This window comes from Daldinia vernicosa (assembly GCF_022497035.1).
Source record: "Daldinia vernicosa strain CBS 139.73 unplaced genomic scaffold F5Y00scaffold_6, whole genome shotgun sequence".
Taxonomy (NCBI): Eukaryota; Fungi; Ascomycota; class Sordariomycetes; order Xylariales; family Hypoxylaceae; genus Daldinia; species Daldinia vernicosa.
The window spans coordinates 3,223-19,998 of NW_025953922.1; the positions used below are offsets into that span (position 1 = coordinate 3,223).

Here is a 16,776-nt window from a genome sequence, read left to right on the forward strand (position 1 = left end):
ATAATAATTATAAAATTAAATTATATTATTAATATTTTTAATTATTAATATTTTTAATTATTAATAAAAGAAAAATTATAATATTTATTTTTAAAAGATATATTTACGTAAAAATTATTTTATTTAATTAAATAAATAAATAAAATAAATTTAATAAAGATATTTTTATATAAATAACATAATTAATAATTTTAATATAAAATTAAAAAAAAATTATTTATTTAATAAAAAAATTAAATTAAAAAAATAATTTAAATATTATTTTATTAAATAAACGTTAACTTATATAAAAATTTATTAATAATATAAATTAATAAAATTATAAAACTTATAAATTTATAAAATTAATAAAGTTATATTAAATAAATATTAAATTATTTAACATTTTAAATATTACTTAATTATTAAAATATAAATTTAAAAATAAAACTTAATAATTTTTAATAATAATTATTAATAATAATTTTTATTAATTATAATAATTATATATTAATTAATTTTAATTACTTATTTATATAATTTTACAACTTATTTTTTTTTATTCTTTATAATATTTTTTTAATTATTTTACTATATTATTATAATTAATGCTTTATTCTTTTAATTAATTTTTTACTTTTTAATTTATTAATATTATTCCCCGATTTATTATTATTACTCTTTAATTTACTATTATTATTCTTTTCCTTAAAATCCGTTAATCTTACATCTTTTTTATCTTTAAAATTACGTTTATTTTCTTCTTTATCTTTTTTTTTATTTCTCGTATATTAAATACTATTTTATAATATAAAAAAATTTTTTATACATAAATTAAAACGGTTAAATTAAAACAACTTCGCAATTAAATTAATAATAACTTATAATTATTACGTAATTAAATTAATAATAACTTATAAACCCTTTATAATTAAATTAATAATAATTTATAATTATTATATAATTAAATTAATAATAACTTATAAACCTCCCGCATTTTTATAATTTATTTACAATATATCTTTATTATTAAAATTAAATAATAAAAATTCCATTTAAATATAAATTAAAACTTTATTCGTAAATAAATATTTATACTTAACTCATTTATTACTTTTTATTCTTAATATATATTTATTAAATATTTTATAACAGATTTTTTATAAAATAATATAAAAAAGTAAAATAACATAATAATATATACGCCTTATTTACACATTTTTAACTTCATTTAACTTTTATTTTTAAATATATATATAATAAAAAAATAAAAAAAATATTATATATATATATAACATTTATAATAATAATAATATTTTACTTTAATCTTATTATTATTATATATAAAATATTTTTTAAATTAATATTAAACTTAATAAAAACGTTTTATAAAAAAAACTTTACTTAATTTTTTAAAGATAATATTATTAATAAATTTTATTTAAATATTTAAAAATAAAACCTATTATTTATTACATAAATTAAAATTCTTTATTATTTATATATAAAACTTTTATATTATAAATTAATAATATTATTTATTATATATTATATATAATAAAAAAAAAAGATATTAATTAATATATTAAATAATATTTTATTTTAAAATTAATATTAATTTATTAAAAATTATTAACATATTTTATTATATTATTTAAAATTTACCTTATAATTTACGTTTATAACTTTATAAATAATAAAATTAATATAATTTTTTTTAAATTTATTATAAAAAAAATATTTTTAATAAAATTTTATAAAATATAATTAATATTTATTTAAATTTAATATATATAATATTAAAAAAAATTAATTTTATAATTAACACATTTATACTAAATTTACTTAATTAAACATATTTTTATAGATTTTTTAAAGTTTTTTTTTTTTACTTTTATTTTTTAACTTACATTATACTTAAAATAAAATTAAATTATATTTTTTTTATATAATATAAATATAATATATAATTAAATATTAATATAAACTAATAAATATTATTATTAATAAACTTTAACTTATAATTAAAACTATAAATAAAATAATATTATATAATAATTTATATTTATATTTAAAACTTAAATTTTATTTTAAAAATTTAATAAATTTTTTAATAAATTTTTAAATAAATAAAAAAAACATCTCCTCTTTTAATTAATTAATATTACTTTAAAAATAATAAATATTTACCAAATTATTAAAAATATAAAATTATTTAATTATAAATTAAAAACCTTTAAAATTTTTAATATTATTTAAATATACCATTATATTTCTTTTAAAAAATTTAAAAATTTAAATATATTTAATATAAAAAAATAATAAAAACTAAAAAAAAATATAAAATTAAATTAAAAAATAAGATCCGTTATTTATATAAATAAAATACTACCTTTTTTTACTTATAAACTTAATTAAAATTTATTTTTTAAATATTTTATATTTATTTAAAATAAAAAAATTTATAAATATATATAATTATAAATTATAAACATATATATATTTTTTAATATTAAATAATAATTAAAAATATAATTATATAAAATAATAATATTATATTAAATATTTTATTTTATTTTAAAATTATTTTAATTTAAATTATTATTAAACTATTATTACGTAAATTATTAAATAAATATATAACTATTAAAAAAGCCTTATTTTTTTAATTAAATTAATTTAAACATTTAATAATAAGAAATATTTATATTTATAAACCATAAAATTTTAAAAATAACTTTAAAAATCTTTAATAAATAATAAAATATTTTATTAAACTTTTATATAATAATTTAAATATTAATAACTTATTACTAAATATATTAAAAATATATAATTAAATAATTTAACAATTATTAAAAAATAAATTAAATATTTAAATATTTTTTAAATATATCTTAAATATTATTATATATTTTAATATTATAAATTATTTATTAATTAATAAATTAAAATAAATATTATATTTAAAAATTAATTATAAAAATTAAATAATAAAAAAAACGTTTAAAAATTTATTAATAATATATAAAATATTATAATAATTACATATAATAATTTAATAATTTAAAAATTATTTAATAAAAAAATTAACATTTAAATAATTATAAATAATTATTATATAATTAAAAAATATATAATATATTTAAATAATTTAACTATTAAAAAAAAATTAACAATTAAAAAAATTAATAATTTAAAATTTTTAATTATTATATTATATAAACGTTAAGATTATAAAACGGTTAAAAAATTTTAAACTATAAATATATGGAGAAAATTTTTTAAGTATCGTTTAATCATTTATAATAACCAACCGAACTTGGTATGGTACTAAACTGTACATTAGCGAAACTATATTTTGTCAAGTCGTAGCTACCTTAAACCTTGCCTTAGACCGGCTCGCCTGCTTTGCCGGTAGCATTGGCAAATGGGATTGCGTCCTGCAAATCTGGCGTAAGAGCCTTAAAGACAACACAGCAACCTTCTTCGAATTCAACCCGATGTGCTTTAACGTCGGACTTCTAACCAACCTTGCCTACGCTCTTCTCTCTCACAGCTATGTACACCCATTAACGGCTGTTCAAACGTACGGTATATCCCTCAGTACCCCTCAGTATCCCTTGGATCAACTACGATCCAATCCTTCGCTCGTTCATTTTCACCCACTCCTTCACCCTCACCCTCACCCTCACCCTCCACTTCGCAAACCCAAGCCCCAAGAAGAACGGGACCGATCATTATATTAGACCTGGACTTATTATCCCCGCTACCCGCTACCCGTCACCCGAACTCCGTCAAACACGCCAAAACACGTCAAACAACTTATACCTATTAGACTTCTTGTTACCTTTAGGTACTCGAGTCATATAGGCCTCTTGTTAGCTCCAGCCCTACGCTATATTACAAAGCTGGTCGTTCTGGATGTCCCGTCTGGTTACCGCTGTCCGCCCCGTTCCCCATAATCGGTACACTTACTCAGTGGCTACCATTGCTTCCTTGCATTGCGTATGCCGGTCCTTGTTCACCTCTGCACCGAGCCGAGAGACTAAAGGCCGTTGTGACACCACAATCAACGTCCCTCTTAGTTGGCAAGTTACTGCGACGTGCGTAGAAGACATTTGACGGGTTCTTACCACTGTCCTTCCGCGCGAGACGACCGCCTCAATCTCGCCATTCTCTTCCTGAATATTACACGAAACCTGTTCTAGGGCCAGCTTGTATGACTTATCCACCTATCCGACGGTGACAGCGGGATCTCGGTCATACAATACTCGGCTATCCAGAGACACCTCGTTGGCTCGTCTACTTGAGCCTTTCCGTAACCGTCCTAAACAGCCGACTGCTAATTCAGTCGCGAAGCACGAATTTCGGAACTTGCCATCCCATTAGATTTACTTGTAGAGCTCTGCTGGGACACGACATCCTGCTCGTCCCCGGGTTTTTGTTGGCGCCCTCCGAAACAAGCATTTAGCTGGTGCTATTTGACTCTTAAAAAGTCTTGGCTTATGGGTCGAAGTTGGATCTTTTCGTTGAACAGCAGTAGCATCCTCCAGTAGTGGACATCGAATCAAATGGAGCAGACTTTTATGACTATCCACAGTTAGTACCCCTGATGCTCAGGCATGACGGAGACACGATCTTCCAAGGCAACACGCTCCACCTTGCGCCGTTCATACTCAACTAGTTAAGCCGCGACTAATAATTAATACTCTACAGACCTGTCGCCCGACGCCAATATCCTCTTTGTTTCTGAGTCCGTCGTCGATATTCTAGGGTACCAGCCGCAAGCTGTACAAGGCAAATCATGCTTCGATTACTTCCACCCGGACGAGGTCCCATTCGCCCGCTCCGTACACAGCAGGGGCGTCCTTCTCGACAAAGCCGCAGTTTTACACTACGCCCGGATTATGTCGAGTAGTGGCCAATGGGTAAGCTGCGAGTGTTGCTTTACGATAGTTCACGATGTTTTGGTGGCTTGCACAAGTATCTATAGACGTGGTGAAAGAAGCAAGAGTATGTTCCAGATGCCTTATCACGTCGTAGATCAGGTCGTGCTAGCTACTAACGGTCACCCAGGACGAGCGATTGAAGCACCCCATATCCGGCGAATATTCTCATCGTCGCCGAGAGACCCCCGGTATCATATGCTTGAGCACCTATCGCCTAAATTCAAGATGCAACCTATGGAGAGGGAGCCACGTGCCGCTCTCATACTCAACAGGTTTACTAGGACTTTGACGGTGATGTTCGCAACTAACGCCGTTTCTTCGATTCTTGGCGTGAGACCGGATCAAATTAAGGATAAAAGCTTCTACGAATGCATTGCAGAGAACTGCCTAGCAGATGCCATTAAGTGCTTAGAAAGCGCCAAGGCCAACGACTCTATTGCTTATCTTCGATTTTGGTATCGTGATCCCCGAAGGGAGGAAGATTTTGAAGAAGAGGACGACGAAGACGATGAAGACGATGAAGAGGACGACGAAGATATAGAGAATGGGCATCATGATGAACTATCTAAGGATAACGATGAGAAGTTAGATGGCCACGTTCATGCTGAAAACGCTATGGACGTTGACTTCGACGAAAGTTACGGCATTAAGATAAAAACCGAGGCTGGCGTTAGCCCAGAGCTCTCCAAAGCTGACATTCTCGCTAATGGAGAACCTCGGGCCTTTACACGGTCATATCAAACGTCAGGAGTAGCCTGCCACCAGATTCCCAATTCAGCTATGCGGGCAAATAGGCGACGGAGGAGGAACCGAAACCCCATTCCTACGTTTGAACTCGAAGCCGTTGTGTCATGCACCTCGGACGGTCTCGTGGTTGTGCTGAGAAAAGCTCGACCACCAATCCCTTCTCTCCATCCGCCTTTACTTCCTATCGATTTTGAGAATGGTCTCTTTGCCGCGCCTTGGAGCGAGCAACCTATTCGTCCTTATTACCCCCCAGAACATTTCTACACGTTCCGGCCGCCCCTTCTGCCACAATATATGCCTCTACGGGAACATGTAAAGGCAGCGGGAGGGCCGCCAGTTGAACAGCTTATGAAGTCGATCCGAGACGTGGCCGTATTTGCATGGGCGCTCGTAGGCATCAACGGGAATTACGCAGCGTACAGCCGCGGAGTACCAAGGGAGAGCTCGCAGCCTCATGACGAATTACCAACATCGGATTCCAAAGCACCAACGTCGTCGCATATTGGGTTTGAATCACAATCATCCCAACAATCGCAACATTGGGGAGGTCGTTCTCCGCCTGAATGTCGTCTGATCGAATCAAATATGCCCTCGGACGGAGGTTACGCGTCCGGCTTTAATGCCGAGGTATCACAGGGAGGTTACGGTTCTACTTCAACAGAGTATAACAATAGGAGTCCTGGTTACTCAAGCATACCGGCGTGGCCGCACCCAAGGTCGTACACGCCTGCGACCGAATCCTGGCACCCATATGCTCAAACACAGCAACCATCTCTGCCTCCATCGTCTGGGTTCAACCAGCACTCGGCAGAACCATGGGCAGAAGCGTCGGCTTCGTATTCTAGGCAGCATGCCAATAATCAGGCAATACACACAACACAGGCGCACGGATTTAGAGATAACTCACGAGATTACAGAAACATATGGTCATAGAGTCAAAGACCTAGAGTATTTATTTTAAACTTTTGTGTATTAATGAAGCGGTTACCACTAGCAGAGGTCTGGTTCTTGGGCCCGGCTAAGGCGTTCTGGAATAATCATCAAGAGGCATGAGCTAGGGTGGCGCATATTTAGTAGGTCATCATATTATGCGACACCTGGTTTACATGAGAGACGGTATCTGCATACGGGGCAATATGGAGGGAGATATTACTACAAAGGGGGCTTTCACTTATAGTACAGAGATGCAGGCTCTTTAAGCGAAGAGCGAACAACAGGCGCAGAAAATTTTTGAGATACCCGCGCTGGATGGATATGTTGTCGCATATAATTGGCAAATAATAATGCAATATTTGTTGAAATTAGCTTGTCGGGTTGGATTTCCATATGTGACTTTCCTCATGCAGCTGCAATAGCTGCAATACCACAACGGTATAGTTATACAGGTGTTATACAGGTGGAGCGATGTTGAGGGAATCGGTCGAACGGCTCGATTATCCGTTGGGAGTTATACCTGTCTCCTGTCTCCTGTCTCCTGTCTCGCTTGAATCTTGTTTCCTGGTTTTTGTGTTTTGTTTTATTCTTTGCGGTAAATGGACGGGCAGAATGCAAGCAGTGGCACATTGTGTGAAACAAACTTGAACCGTGGAAATTGTGGTTGATAAGGTACTATCGAGGTATCTGCATTATGCTAGGTACATGCATACGGACATGCGTTTGTGTGGTAGGAACGAAGTACTATGTACATCCATGAATTAGGTAAAGAGCTTGGACCACTTATACTAGCTTAGACTTAGAATTGACACGGTGGTACCTGAAGCTCTAATAAGACGAATCAATCAACCAACCAACTACATGTAATCGACGACTTTCGACTTTTGACAACCGACTTTCGACTTTTGACAACCGACTTTCGACTTTCGACACAACGAGCTAAGGGAAATCATAATAGAGGACTTATCGAAGAAGACATTGTAATATTCAAGGAATAGCCTGTGGTGCTAGCTATTGAGCACCTACCACCTAAAATGGCAACGTCCAGCCACCACCACTACGACAGTCCCCAGATCGAAGACGACGACCTGATCGATCCCGATGACGGTAAGTTGAACAGTTAAACCACAAATCCCCATAGCTTCTTTTCTACGCCACATCCATCATAACTCCCTAAGGTACCTAACTAGCCAACTAATTAACACAACCCAGCGGACCTCAACGACTTCGACGACCCCCTCTCCACCGCACAATCCCAGCGCGAGCCCCTCACCGGCAACATCGCCTCCTCCTCCTCCCGCCCGCCAAACGAAAACTTCCTCACGTCGCGCATCCTCCCCGGGGGTGAGGACCGGCGCGCGCCGCAGAACACGATCGACGAGTCGGTCTGGGACACGCTGCGCCGCGACCTGCTGGCCGTGTGGTCCAAGATGCGCGAGGTGCTGTACCCGCGGTACCTGTTCGGGGGCACCATGTTCGAGAGCGCCGACGGCCTGCGCGGCGCCTACGCCAACCTGCGCGGGGCCGGGCTCGCCGGCGCAAGGGAGGAATTGACGAGCCTCGCGGGCCGCGTCATGGACCCGGAGACCCTGCTCCAGGGGAATAATATGAGCCCCGGGCTGAGGGACTGGGACCTCTGGGGCCCGTTGATCTTTTGTCTGGTGTTGGCTGCGCTGCTGAGTTATTGCTCGGCTGAGGGGCAGAAGGATGTTGTGTTTAGTGGGGTTTTTGCTATCGTGTGGATTGGCGAGGCGGTGGTTACGTTGCAGATTAAGTTGTTGGGTGGGAATATGTGAGTTTCTTATTATTCTTCTTGTTGTTCTTCTTGTTGTTCTTCTTCTTCCCCTATTCCTCCTATAACTGCTAGGCTATCGTACTGACGGATACGCAACAGCTCCTTCGCGCAGAGCGTGTGCATCATCGGATACACCCTGTTCCCGCTGGTCCTCGCCTCCCTCATGTCGGCCCTCGGTCTGCCTATGATCCCCCGAATCCCCGTCTACCTCGTCTTGGTAGCCTGGTCGATGGCCGCGGGTATTAGTATCCTGGGCGGGAGCGGCGTCGTCAAGAACCGCGTCGGAATCGCCGTCTACCCTCTATTCGTGTTCTACGTCGGGCTGGGATGCCTTTGTTTCATCAGCTAGGCGCCGTGCGTGTAGTGTAGTAGAGATGGGATGATGGGTCGGTTAGTCAGTTAGGGGGGCGAATTATGAGTATTTTAACAAACAACGATTCTGTATCTACCTATCTTTTTTCCCCTTCTTCGAATACCGCGCCTGCTTCCTTGTATTCTAGGTCTCGTTGTATGATGGAAATGAATCGTGACGTAGTTATTGCCATTTATTACGAGCTATGCCATGATAAGTCATGCGTGCCAACTTTTTGGGAATGCTTACGCTGAGATATCGGAGGGAGTTTGGCGGGATGGATCAAGGTACGGTGGTATAAGAATAATGATCCAAGTATCTGATGCCTTCTTGTCTATACTCGGCACTAGATCTTGAAGTAGACGTGCTGTGCCGTAAAGCCTCTATAGTGCTTGTGGTTTACATTGCTCGGGGGTATATCTACTAGGTAGGTATTTGGAAAGACAATAATAACCCATACAGTTAACTACCTAACCTACCACCCATCCATCTCCTCATCCTCCTCACCCTCACCCTCGCCCACAAACTTCCGCACCCAACTATCCGCCCCCCCTTCCCCTTCAGGCTCCCCCTCCCCTCCACCATCCAACACCTTCCGAAACAGCATCCTCGCCCTATCCTGCTCGTCCCTCCTCCTCGCCAGCGCGGCGTGGTCCTCCGCCGTCTCGGCGCGTGCTCGTAGTTCATCCTCTCCTTTGCCTTTGCCTTTACCTTTTTTCTTTCGCTTCTCCTTCTTCTTTTTCTTGTCTTCTTCAGACGTGTAGATATCGTTGTTGTTGTCGTCGTCGTCGATAAGCCGCGCCGGCAGACACAAATCCCCCACGAACAGCGCTAGATGCGCCCGCAGCCGCAGTAATCCGCGGTGCGCCCCGTACGGCGCGTTTTCCATCACTTGGTCCATTTGCTTGGCGACTGCCTCGGCGGCGACTAGCGCGCGCGTGCGTATCTCGTCGCGGGCCGCGTGGGCTGCCTCCCGTCGTCTTTGGTCTTGGAGCAGCTCCCTGTGCGATTCGAACGTCTCTTCCGGGTACGCCACGTCCACGTCCACGTCCAACCCGTACCCCTCGTCTTCTTCTTCTTGGTCCTGTTGTTGTTGCTGCAGGCGATGCGTCGCAGCGCGCATCTCGGCATCGATATTATACACCTCGATGCCGAAGAGCGCGGGCCAGAAGTCCAGCGCGCTGGTGAGCTGCGGCCGGTGCGGGTCGTGCGGGTGTTGCTGGATCAGGGTCTCGAAGTAGGATTTCACCTTGTCGACGTTGGCGGCAGAGCCCCAGCGGCGTAGTTCGTTGTTGGCTTGTCCCTGTTTTTTACGTCCGAGCTGGTCTTCTTCTTCTTGCGACTCCCCGTCTCGCATGAGGATCTCGGAGCCTACGGCCCATAGCCCGGCCTGGCGGATGTCCACGTCCTTGGTCTGCACTAGCAGCCCGAAGGCACGCTTCGCACGCGCGATATCGCCCTCGCCGAGACAGCGGTGCAGGATCGTTGTCAACGTGCTTAGATGCTTTAGGCGCTCCGAGTGCTGCTGCTTTGACGTAGTGCCCTTGTCCCGCTTCTCTGCGACGGCATTTTCATCATCGTCTGTGCCGGCGTTGCGCTTCCTGCGTCGCTTGCCTTCTGGCTGGAGTGGCTTGTGCGGGAATAGGGGGTTTGCCTTGGAGGGTATCTCGTCTGCAGGCGACAGTCCGGCAACGGCAAACTGCCGGAGGGTATCTGGCGTGTGGCTGAGGGGGTTGATGGAGTCTGGGGGGAGACGCGAGGAGGGCGTGCTCCAGTCAGATTCGACCCAGACTTCCTCCTCATTTTCTTGGTTATCATCTGTCTTCTTGCGCTTGTTCATGCGGTGGTGTGCACCGAGGCGATAGCCCGGCACCGGGAGAGCAAAAGGTCCCATGGTGTTTTTTTCTTTACCGCTATATAGACAGGTGCATTCGAAGGTTCCCTGGTTCTCTGAATTATAATAAGAAAGTCTTGAATTAGCAAGAAACTTATTGTTGTCCTAGAAAAGATTATTAACGTTGTGTTCCCTCAGAGTCAGCTCCAATATTTTTGAGCTTCTGCGTTATCAGAGCATTTGCGGGCCGAGCCGCCCTTGCATTAGCGCCTGTTATTCCTACATAATTATCACCATCGTTGTCGTCTTTCGCTATCTATCTCCTTTTAATAATATTCTAATTCTAACTTGTTATTGTTAGAAAGGTTATCGTATGACCGGTCTCAAGTAATTTCTGGTTTAGACGGCGCGAGCATCAATATATTATTTCCCTCTTCCTTTCCGGAGATATGTCGTAATCTTGGCCGTAATTCTATACCTTAAGTCTCAACCCGTGCATACGTACAGACGCGATGCATTGAATAAGGAGCATAGTAGTATAATATTTAGATCGTAAAGACACTCCAGTAATTAAACACAATTAATTTAGCCTTGCTTAAATCCAATGAGCATATTGCAGCAACCCGTCGTACTTACATCACTGAGACACCTGTTCTAGAACTGCTGCGGGCTTAAATCTACGTGGCATTCATTATGTGAACCCCGATATTCAAATACTTATGATGCCTTGAGTATACAGTAACCAGTAATCCTTATAATACGATAGGCAATGGCGTATGACACGGGGTTCTTCGTTGAATTACGTTCAACAAGGGGGACCTCAATCAGGGGTAACGTAGCAGGACAGCTTTCGCAAGACCGGAAAGTCACCATATTTTCCCACGTTTAGACGACGGGCGACATTTGATCTCTAATTCGCGCGGTGATAGCATTAAAAGCGTCTGATATCGTGAACCGTCTTCCGTATGTACATGCTTTTATCTACCGTACACCTGCTCCGTGATATACCGTACGGAGGCAATTTACGGAACTCGTAGAAACTCGGCGATGCAAAGTCCATCTATTGCGAGTCGCGCTCGAAGTAGGTCCATTGGCCCTCAGCAGGCTTCTCCTCGAGTTCCTCCCATCTGCCACCGCGGGGTCAGCTTTACCCGTAGTCCGCAGTCCCCTTGGGTCGAAAGAAAGGGGAAGAAAGTAAAACTTACACTTTGTTTTCTTGCATGATATCCACGAGTCTTAACTCGTTCTCGGCCACTCGCACCACCTCCTCGATCAGGCCACCTCCGATCTTGCTCTCGATCTCCTCGATCCTAGTACCCTATCGTTAGCAATACTTCGCCTCATCTGTGTATATAAACTCGACCCGCATAAGAAGATATGAGAGCAGATGGCGATGACAACTCACTGATCAGCAGTCAACTGCGGCTCCGGCTCCCACGTAACCTTATCATCTGGACTATCCGTCGGCGGGCGCGAAAACACATACTCGTGCTCCCCACGCTCCTCCGCCCCCTTCAACCCCTCCGACCCGGGCCCCTCATCCCTCTCCCCATTCCACTCCTCTTCCCGGTCGTCCCTCGGCGCCGGCTCGGTGCGGTACACAAACAGCTTGCCACCCGATTTGAGCTGCAGCGCAAGGGACCCCTCGGCGGACTGACCAGCCCCGCCGGTCGACACGGTGAAGCGAGTCGGGTTCTCCTCGGCGATCTTGCGCGCGCGCGCCACCCACTCGGCGTACCCCGGGGGCTCGGCGGCTTCGACGATGGCGAGGCGGTGCTTGGTCAGGGCTTCGACGGACTGGCGGTAGAGCGAGGACTCGGGGACTTCTTGTAGCTTCTCGAGCGTGCGCGTGTATAGGTATAGCAGGGTTGAGCGCGGCGAGGGGTGGGTGAAGAGGCCCGTGAGGCCCGTCGGGGCGCCGGGCTCGAGGTATCGCGCGGGCTTGACGGCCGCGAAGAGTCGGAGTGTCCGCCGCATCGTGCGCAGCAGTTGTTGTCGTTAGCTGCTTCGACGAGATGGGGTATGGATTGGAAAGGGAAGTCAGCCCAATTACTACTACCTAGTGGGATTCGAGTTTCTGTTGAAAGCACCTCGGTGGGTATTCTTTCTTGTAAGTTGTAAGTTGTGAGAGGTTTACAAGCTCGAAAACGTCAGAGCTCGGGGTCACATGATATTGTCCAATGAGATTTATCGAATTATTAAGTACCCCGATATGTCCTTATCCAGCCTGTTACGCTCTTGCTTTGGCCCCAAAGCACATTGGAAGTTGAGCCCAAACGCTAACCCGAACTGGTAATTTACGGGCCTATTACTTGACCCCAAAGCAAGTGATTGCTTTGGGACCAAAGGACCTTTGAAGTTGACCCCAAAAGCTAACCAGATTCGGCAATATTTAGACTGTTGCTCAATTGACCCAAAGCAATCTCTCACTCACTTTGGGCCGAACCTGAGTGCTTCGAATCGCTAGAACAGGGCGCTGCACACGCCGAAACCCCTATAATTACAGCGCACTACATACAGCCTCCAAATCCCTATCTTGCAACACACCTCGTCGGACGTTTTTAACTCGTTTTTCTTTTTCCTCGCCTTTTTCCATTTTACCTACTTCGTAATTAATTGATTAACCTAATGTTTAATAACTGATTATATCTTTTCCAATCATGTAATTCAATTGTATGTTAACATGGAGAAATATTCATCTACGTAAATAAATATAAATAACAGTGAAGTGACGAAGTAAAAGTTGAGCCCAAAGCACATCAGTTTGGGACCAACATCCCTCCTCCCATATCCGGTTAGCGTTTGGGTTCAACTTCCAGCACACTTTGGGCTATTCTGCCAGGACTTTCCCATTGCTCTTGCAGCAATGCACTGCGCACCTACCCTCCTCCCTATGTATCTACGTACCACACCCCACTAATATTCTGCCCGCCCCACCCCCTCACCGCCCAAAATTTTATTATAAAAGAACCCTCTCCCCTCCCACTCTTAGAAATTTCTTCTTTTCTTTTTCTTCTTCATACTTACCTTGTTCGAAGGACCCTCGCTCAAGCATGAGGGCCCTTAAGGGGGAAGACCTGCATTGCACAGCGCGGAGTCGACCCTCTTCTATTATCCCTCGTGGATCGTAGCGGGCGCAATTTTTGCTCTCTTCTCTTTTGCGAAAAAGACACGTTTTCATTGTGTGCGGTGCCTTGTGCATCGCCATGAGGAAGATGATTTTGATTGGTAGTAGGTAGATAGATAGACATTGGAGGTCGAGCAACGTACAGTTTTGTAGCTAGATTTTTGCAATACGCTTTCGTAGAGGCTTGTATCCGAGATTGTTTTTACGCTGTTGATGGTCATAACGTTGGTTTAGTCTTGGTGTTTGATTTCGGAGCACTGCCTTTCGCGTGCTATTTACGCGTACTATTGACAAGCAACCTCGCCATGAGAACTACATACGCGTATCGAAGTTACCATTTAAATACCATGTCATCGTGTAATTTCCGTAGCATGTTTTTATCTGGGTAGAATAAGCCACTCATGATATTTTATTATCATACTGGTAACACCAAGTTCGTTGATATCTCGTAGAATTCCACATTATCGAATATTGTGTCTCATACGGCCTGAACTGCTATGTAGTTTACCTAACATTACGAGAATGATAATCCGCCCAACGCGATACTATCAAATAAAATAGAGAGCTAACATAGATTCACTAGCGGCGTTGCCCGTCCGCTCAAACGCGGACGGAGGAGGAGGAGGGGGGGGGGGAGGGGCCGGCGATTATGCGCAAAACTGACGCCACAGCTGAAGTCTGGCCTCTGATTGGCTAGCCACACCTCAGCGCACGTCCGATGAATTTTTTGTAAAATCAATTGATCTATTTCAATACAATGTAAAAGTTTTGATAATTGGTATCGTTAGATAGAGCTCGTTTTGCATGACCTTTCTATACTATTTGCACCTCTTGCAGACGTTATGCGATAGAATGGCAAAGGGAAAAGTCGCAAACTGCGGGGCGATTCTAAGTATCTGATTGGTTGAAAAAATTGTGGCAGTACTAATTAAATATATAAGACTTGATATCGTCACATTACTAGGCCATGAATATCATATGTAGGACTTTCATATTTGCAAAATCGTCTCAATTAATCGTCTCCTAAACGGAAGCAGAAAACTAAACATTGAGGAATTCCGCTAAGGAATTTCTTTGATCGCCTCACTCTCGTCTATATCACACTTGCTCAAACACGCAACATGTCAGATCAAGCAGCAAAAAAAGGGAAAAAGAAATAGAATCCTGACAGATCTGCCACCGTCCTTATAGGCTCTAAAAGCCTGGTCCCAGTCGGTTTTTGCAAAGCCCTACAATGGATATATTCCGTCCTATTCATGGGCTTCGCGGGTATCAATCATCTACGCAGCACTCTCGCGGCTCTTGCGGTAGTTGGCCTACAATGACATGTTAGCTCCAACGTAGATAAGAGTTCAACAATGACGCCATTAACTGACCTCCTGCTCAACCTGCAAACCCTCAATGACAGGAGCAAGCTCGTTCAAGATCTCGGCGGCCTTCTTGTGGTACTCGAGCTGGGCAGCGACGAGCTCAGCAAGGTTGCGAAGAGGCTCAGGAGTATCCAGAACCTGCGAATTCGAATTAGCTAACAAACCACGAAACCACGAAACCAACAACCCAACTTCAACTTACGTTTTTCATGACGCTCACAGCTTCTTCGGTCTGAGTGACGAATTCGTCCTCGGCCTTCTCAATCTCTTCCTGGGCTTCGGCGCTCAGCTCCTCAGTGTGGTGATCTTCGCGCGGGTGCTGGCCGATCTTCCAGGTATTGCCCTTAACACGGGCCTTGACCGAGTCGAGGGTCAAGCGCGCCTTCTCGACGTTCTTGCGCGCACGCGTTGCGAACATCAGATTGGTGTTCAGGGTAGTGTTCCAACCGGCCAAGTAATGGCTCTGGATCTGGGCATCCTGCGCGAGACGGGCCTCGCCCAGTCGCTCGCTAGCCAGCGCATACTTCTCGAGCGCGGTCGCAAGAGGGTCCTCGCCGGCGCCGGTGTGTTGCTGGTGTAGGATCTGGGAGCTTGCTAAGCTGGCTCGGGCGATGGCGTGGGAGAAGGTCTTGGGCTGGGGCTTTGCGGTGGGGGGTGCGGTCAAGGCGGCCTGAGCTTCGGCGGGGGTGGTGGCAGCGGAGAGGAGCTGGACCTTCTCGCTGACGGTACGGCCAAGATCCGAAAAGCTCTCCTTGAGATTGTTAGGATAGTCGTAAGGTTCGTGCGAGTATTGCGAGCTATGGTAAATCCAAGTACGTTAGCTGCAGGTATTTAGCGCATTAGGTATTGTACAAGATGTGTACGTACGTCACTGCAAGCATCTTCTGATGAACTTGCTTTAGGGCATCCACTCGTTTTTCAAGATCAATATAATCGGGAGGGAGTTGGGTCTATAGGGAACTTATTGTTAGCCATAATCGTCAACACCCCCCACCTGAGCATTGAAAACGTACCTTATCCTCGGCCTGGCCAAGCTGCTCCTTGGTGTACTGAAAGGTACGGGAAGCGAAGGGAGTAATCTGAGAGCCAATAGAGCTAGCATGATATCAGCATCTACCTATAAGCCACATAATGCAGATACCTTCATAGCGGTATTATATGTGGTATTGGATGTGAATTGGATGTGTAGCCGTGTAGCATACCTCAAGCTGCTACCAAAAGCCTTGAAATTGTCCATATTGGCGGTTGAAGGACACAAAAATGGTATTATTTTTTTTATATAAAAAAGGTGTCGGTTGGGTTATTCGCTCGAGGGTCGGATGCTAGAAAATCGATCAAATAGACTTGAGAGATGTTTCAAATTTCAAAGCGTTGCAGATTCGACACTCGACTTACGAAGGCACATTTGAGTTTGGCGTAATCAACTGCCTAATCGGTTTATCCTTTGCTGGCTTTGTCAGGGGCATAGTACCGCTGTCAGCTGGCGGCAGTCACGCTAACTACCGTACTAGGTGTTTCTTGACACGTGAGTTTTTACATCCACCCCTACATACGAAACATGTGCTAATTCAAGGAATCGGTTGTGACGTAGCTGCCATGCACTTAATTGTATAGGCTCGCCATGTACATAGATATGTATATAGAGCTCACATATAGAGGTTACATAGTTATTACATGACATAGTTAT

General features: G+C 41.5%; 6 protein-coding genes across 6 annotated transcripts; 3 read left to right on the forward strand and 3 right to left on the reverse strand.

Moving 5' to 3' along the window:
• The first annotated feature begins 3,347 nt into the window (after positions 1–3,347).
• Positions 3,348–3,816, forward strand: F5Y00DRAFT_172855 (uncharacterized protein). The gene has a single exon (XM_048004890.1). It carries the CDS (start codon positions 3,483–3,485, stop codon positions 3,726–3,728), a length of 246 nt encoding a protein of 81 aa, XP_047868363.1. The 5' UTR covers positions 3,348–3,482; the 3' UTR covers positions 3,729–3,816.
• An 882-nt stretch (positions 3,817–4,698) lies between these two features.
• F5Y00DRAFT_226610 (uncharacterized protein) lies at positions 4,699–6,983 on the forward strand. The gene has a single exon (XM_048006364.1). It carries the CDS (start codon positions 4,890–4,892, stop codon positions 6,609–6,611), a length of 1,722 nt encoding a protein of 573 aa, XP_047868364.1. The 5' UTR covers positions 4,699–4,889; the 3' UTR covers positions 6,612–6,983.
• Positions 6,984–7,482: 499 nt separating this feature from the next.
• Positions 7,483–9,152, forward strand: F5Y00DRAFT_226612 (Yip1-domain-containing protein). Its single transcript, XM_048006365.1, has 3 exons — positions 7,483–7,718; positions 7,824–8,403; positions 8,506–9,152. Exons 1-3 carry the CDS (start codon positions 7,646–7,648, stop codon positions 8,753–8,755), a joined length of 903 nt encoding a protein of 300 aa, XP_047868365.1. The 5' UTR covers positions 7,483–7,645; the 3' UTR covers positions 8,756–9,152.
• An 81-nt stretch (positions 9,153–9,233) lies between these two features.
• On the reverse strand, positions 9,234–10,905 carry F5Y00DRAFT_273060 (uncharacterized protein; the record flags this gene model as incomplete). Its single annotated transcript, XM_048013102.1, has 1 exon — positions 9,234–10,905. Exon 1 carries the CDS (start codon positions 10,650–10,652, stop codon positions 9,234–9,236), a length of 1,419 nt encoding a protein of 472 aa, XP_047868366.1. The 5' UTR covers positions 10,653–10,905.
• Positions 10,906–11,105: 200 nt separating this feature from the next.
• Positions 11,106–12,736, reverse strand: F5Y00DRAFT_226617 (ETC complex I subunit conserved region-domain-containing protein). The gene is made up of 4 exons (XM_048006366.1): positions 11,998–12,736; positions 11,798–11,902; positions 11,229–11,719; positions 11,106–11,153 (listed from the first exon to the last, which is right to left on the reverse strand). The coding sequence occupies exons 1-3, from the start codon at positions 12,567–12,569 to the stop codon at positions 11,653–11,655; spliced, it is 744 nt and encodes a 247-aa protein (XP_047868367.1). The 5' UTR covers positions 12,570–12,736; the 3' UTR covers positions 11,106–11,153; positions 11,229–11,652.
• A 1,977-nt stretch (positions 12,737–14,713) lies between these two features.
• F5Y00DRAFT_226618 (BAR domain-containing protein) lies at positions 14,714–16,505 on the reverse strand. The gene is made up of 6 exons (XM_048006367.1): positions 16,292–16,505; positions 16,103–16,184; positions 15,957–16,039; positions 15,292–15,886; positions 15,096–15,227; positions 14,714–15,035 (listed from the first exon to the last, which is right to left on the reverse strand). Exons 1-6 carry the CDS (start codon positions 16,324–16,326, stop codon positions 15,000–15,002), a joined length of 963 nt encoding a protein of 320 aa, XP_047868368.1. The 5' UTR covers positions 16,327–16,505; the 3' UTR covers positions 14,714–14,999.
• Positions 16,506–16,776: the final 271 nt, after the last annotated feature.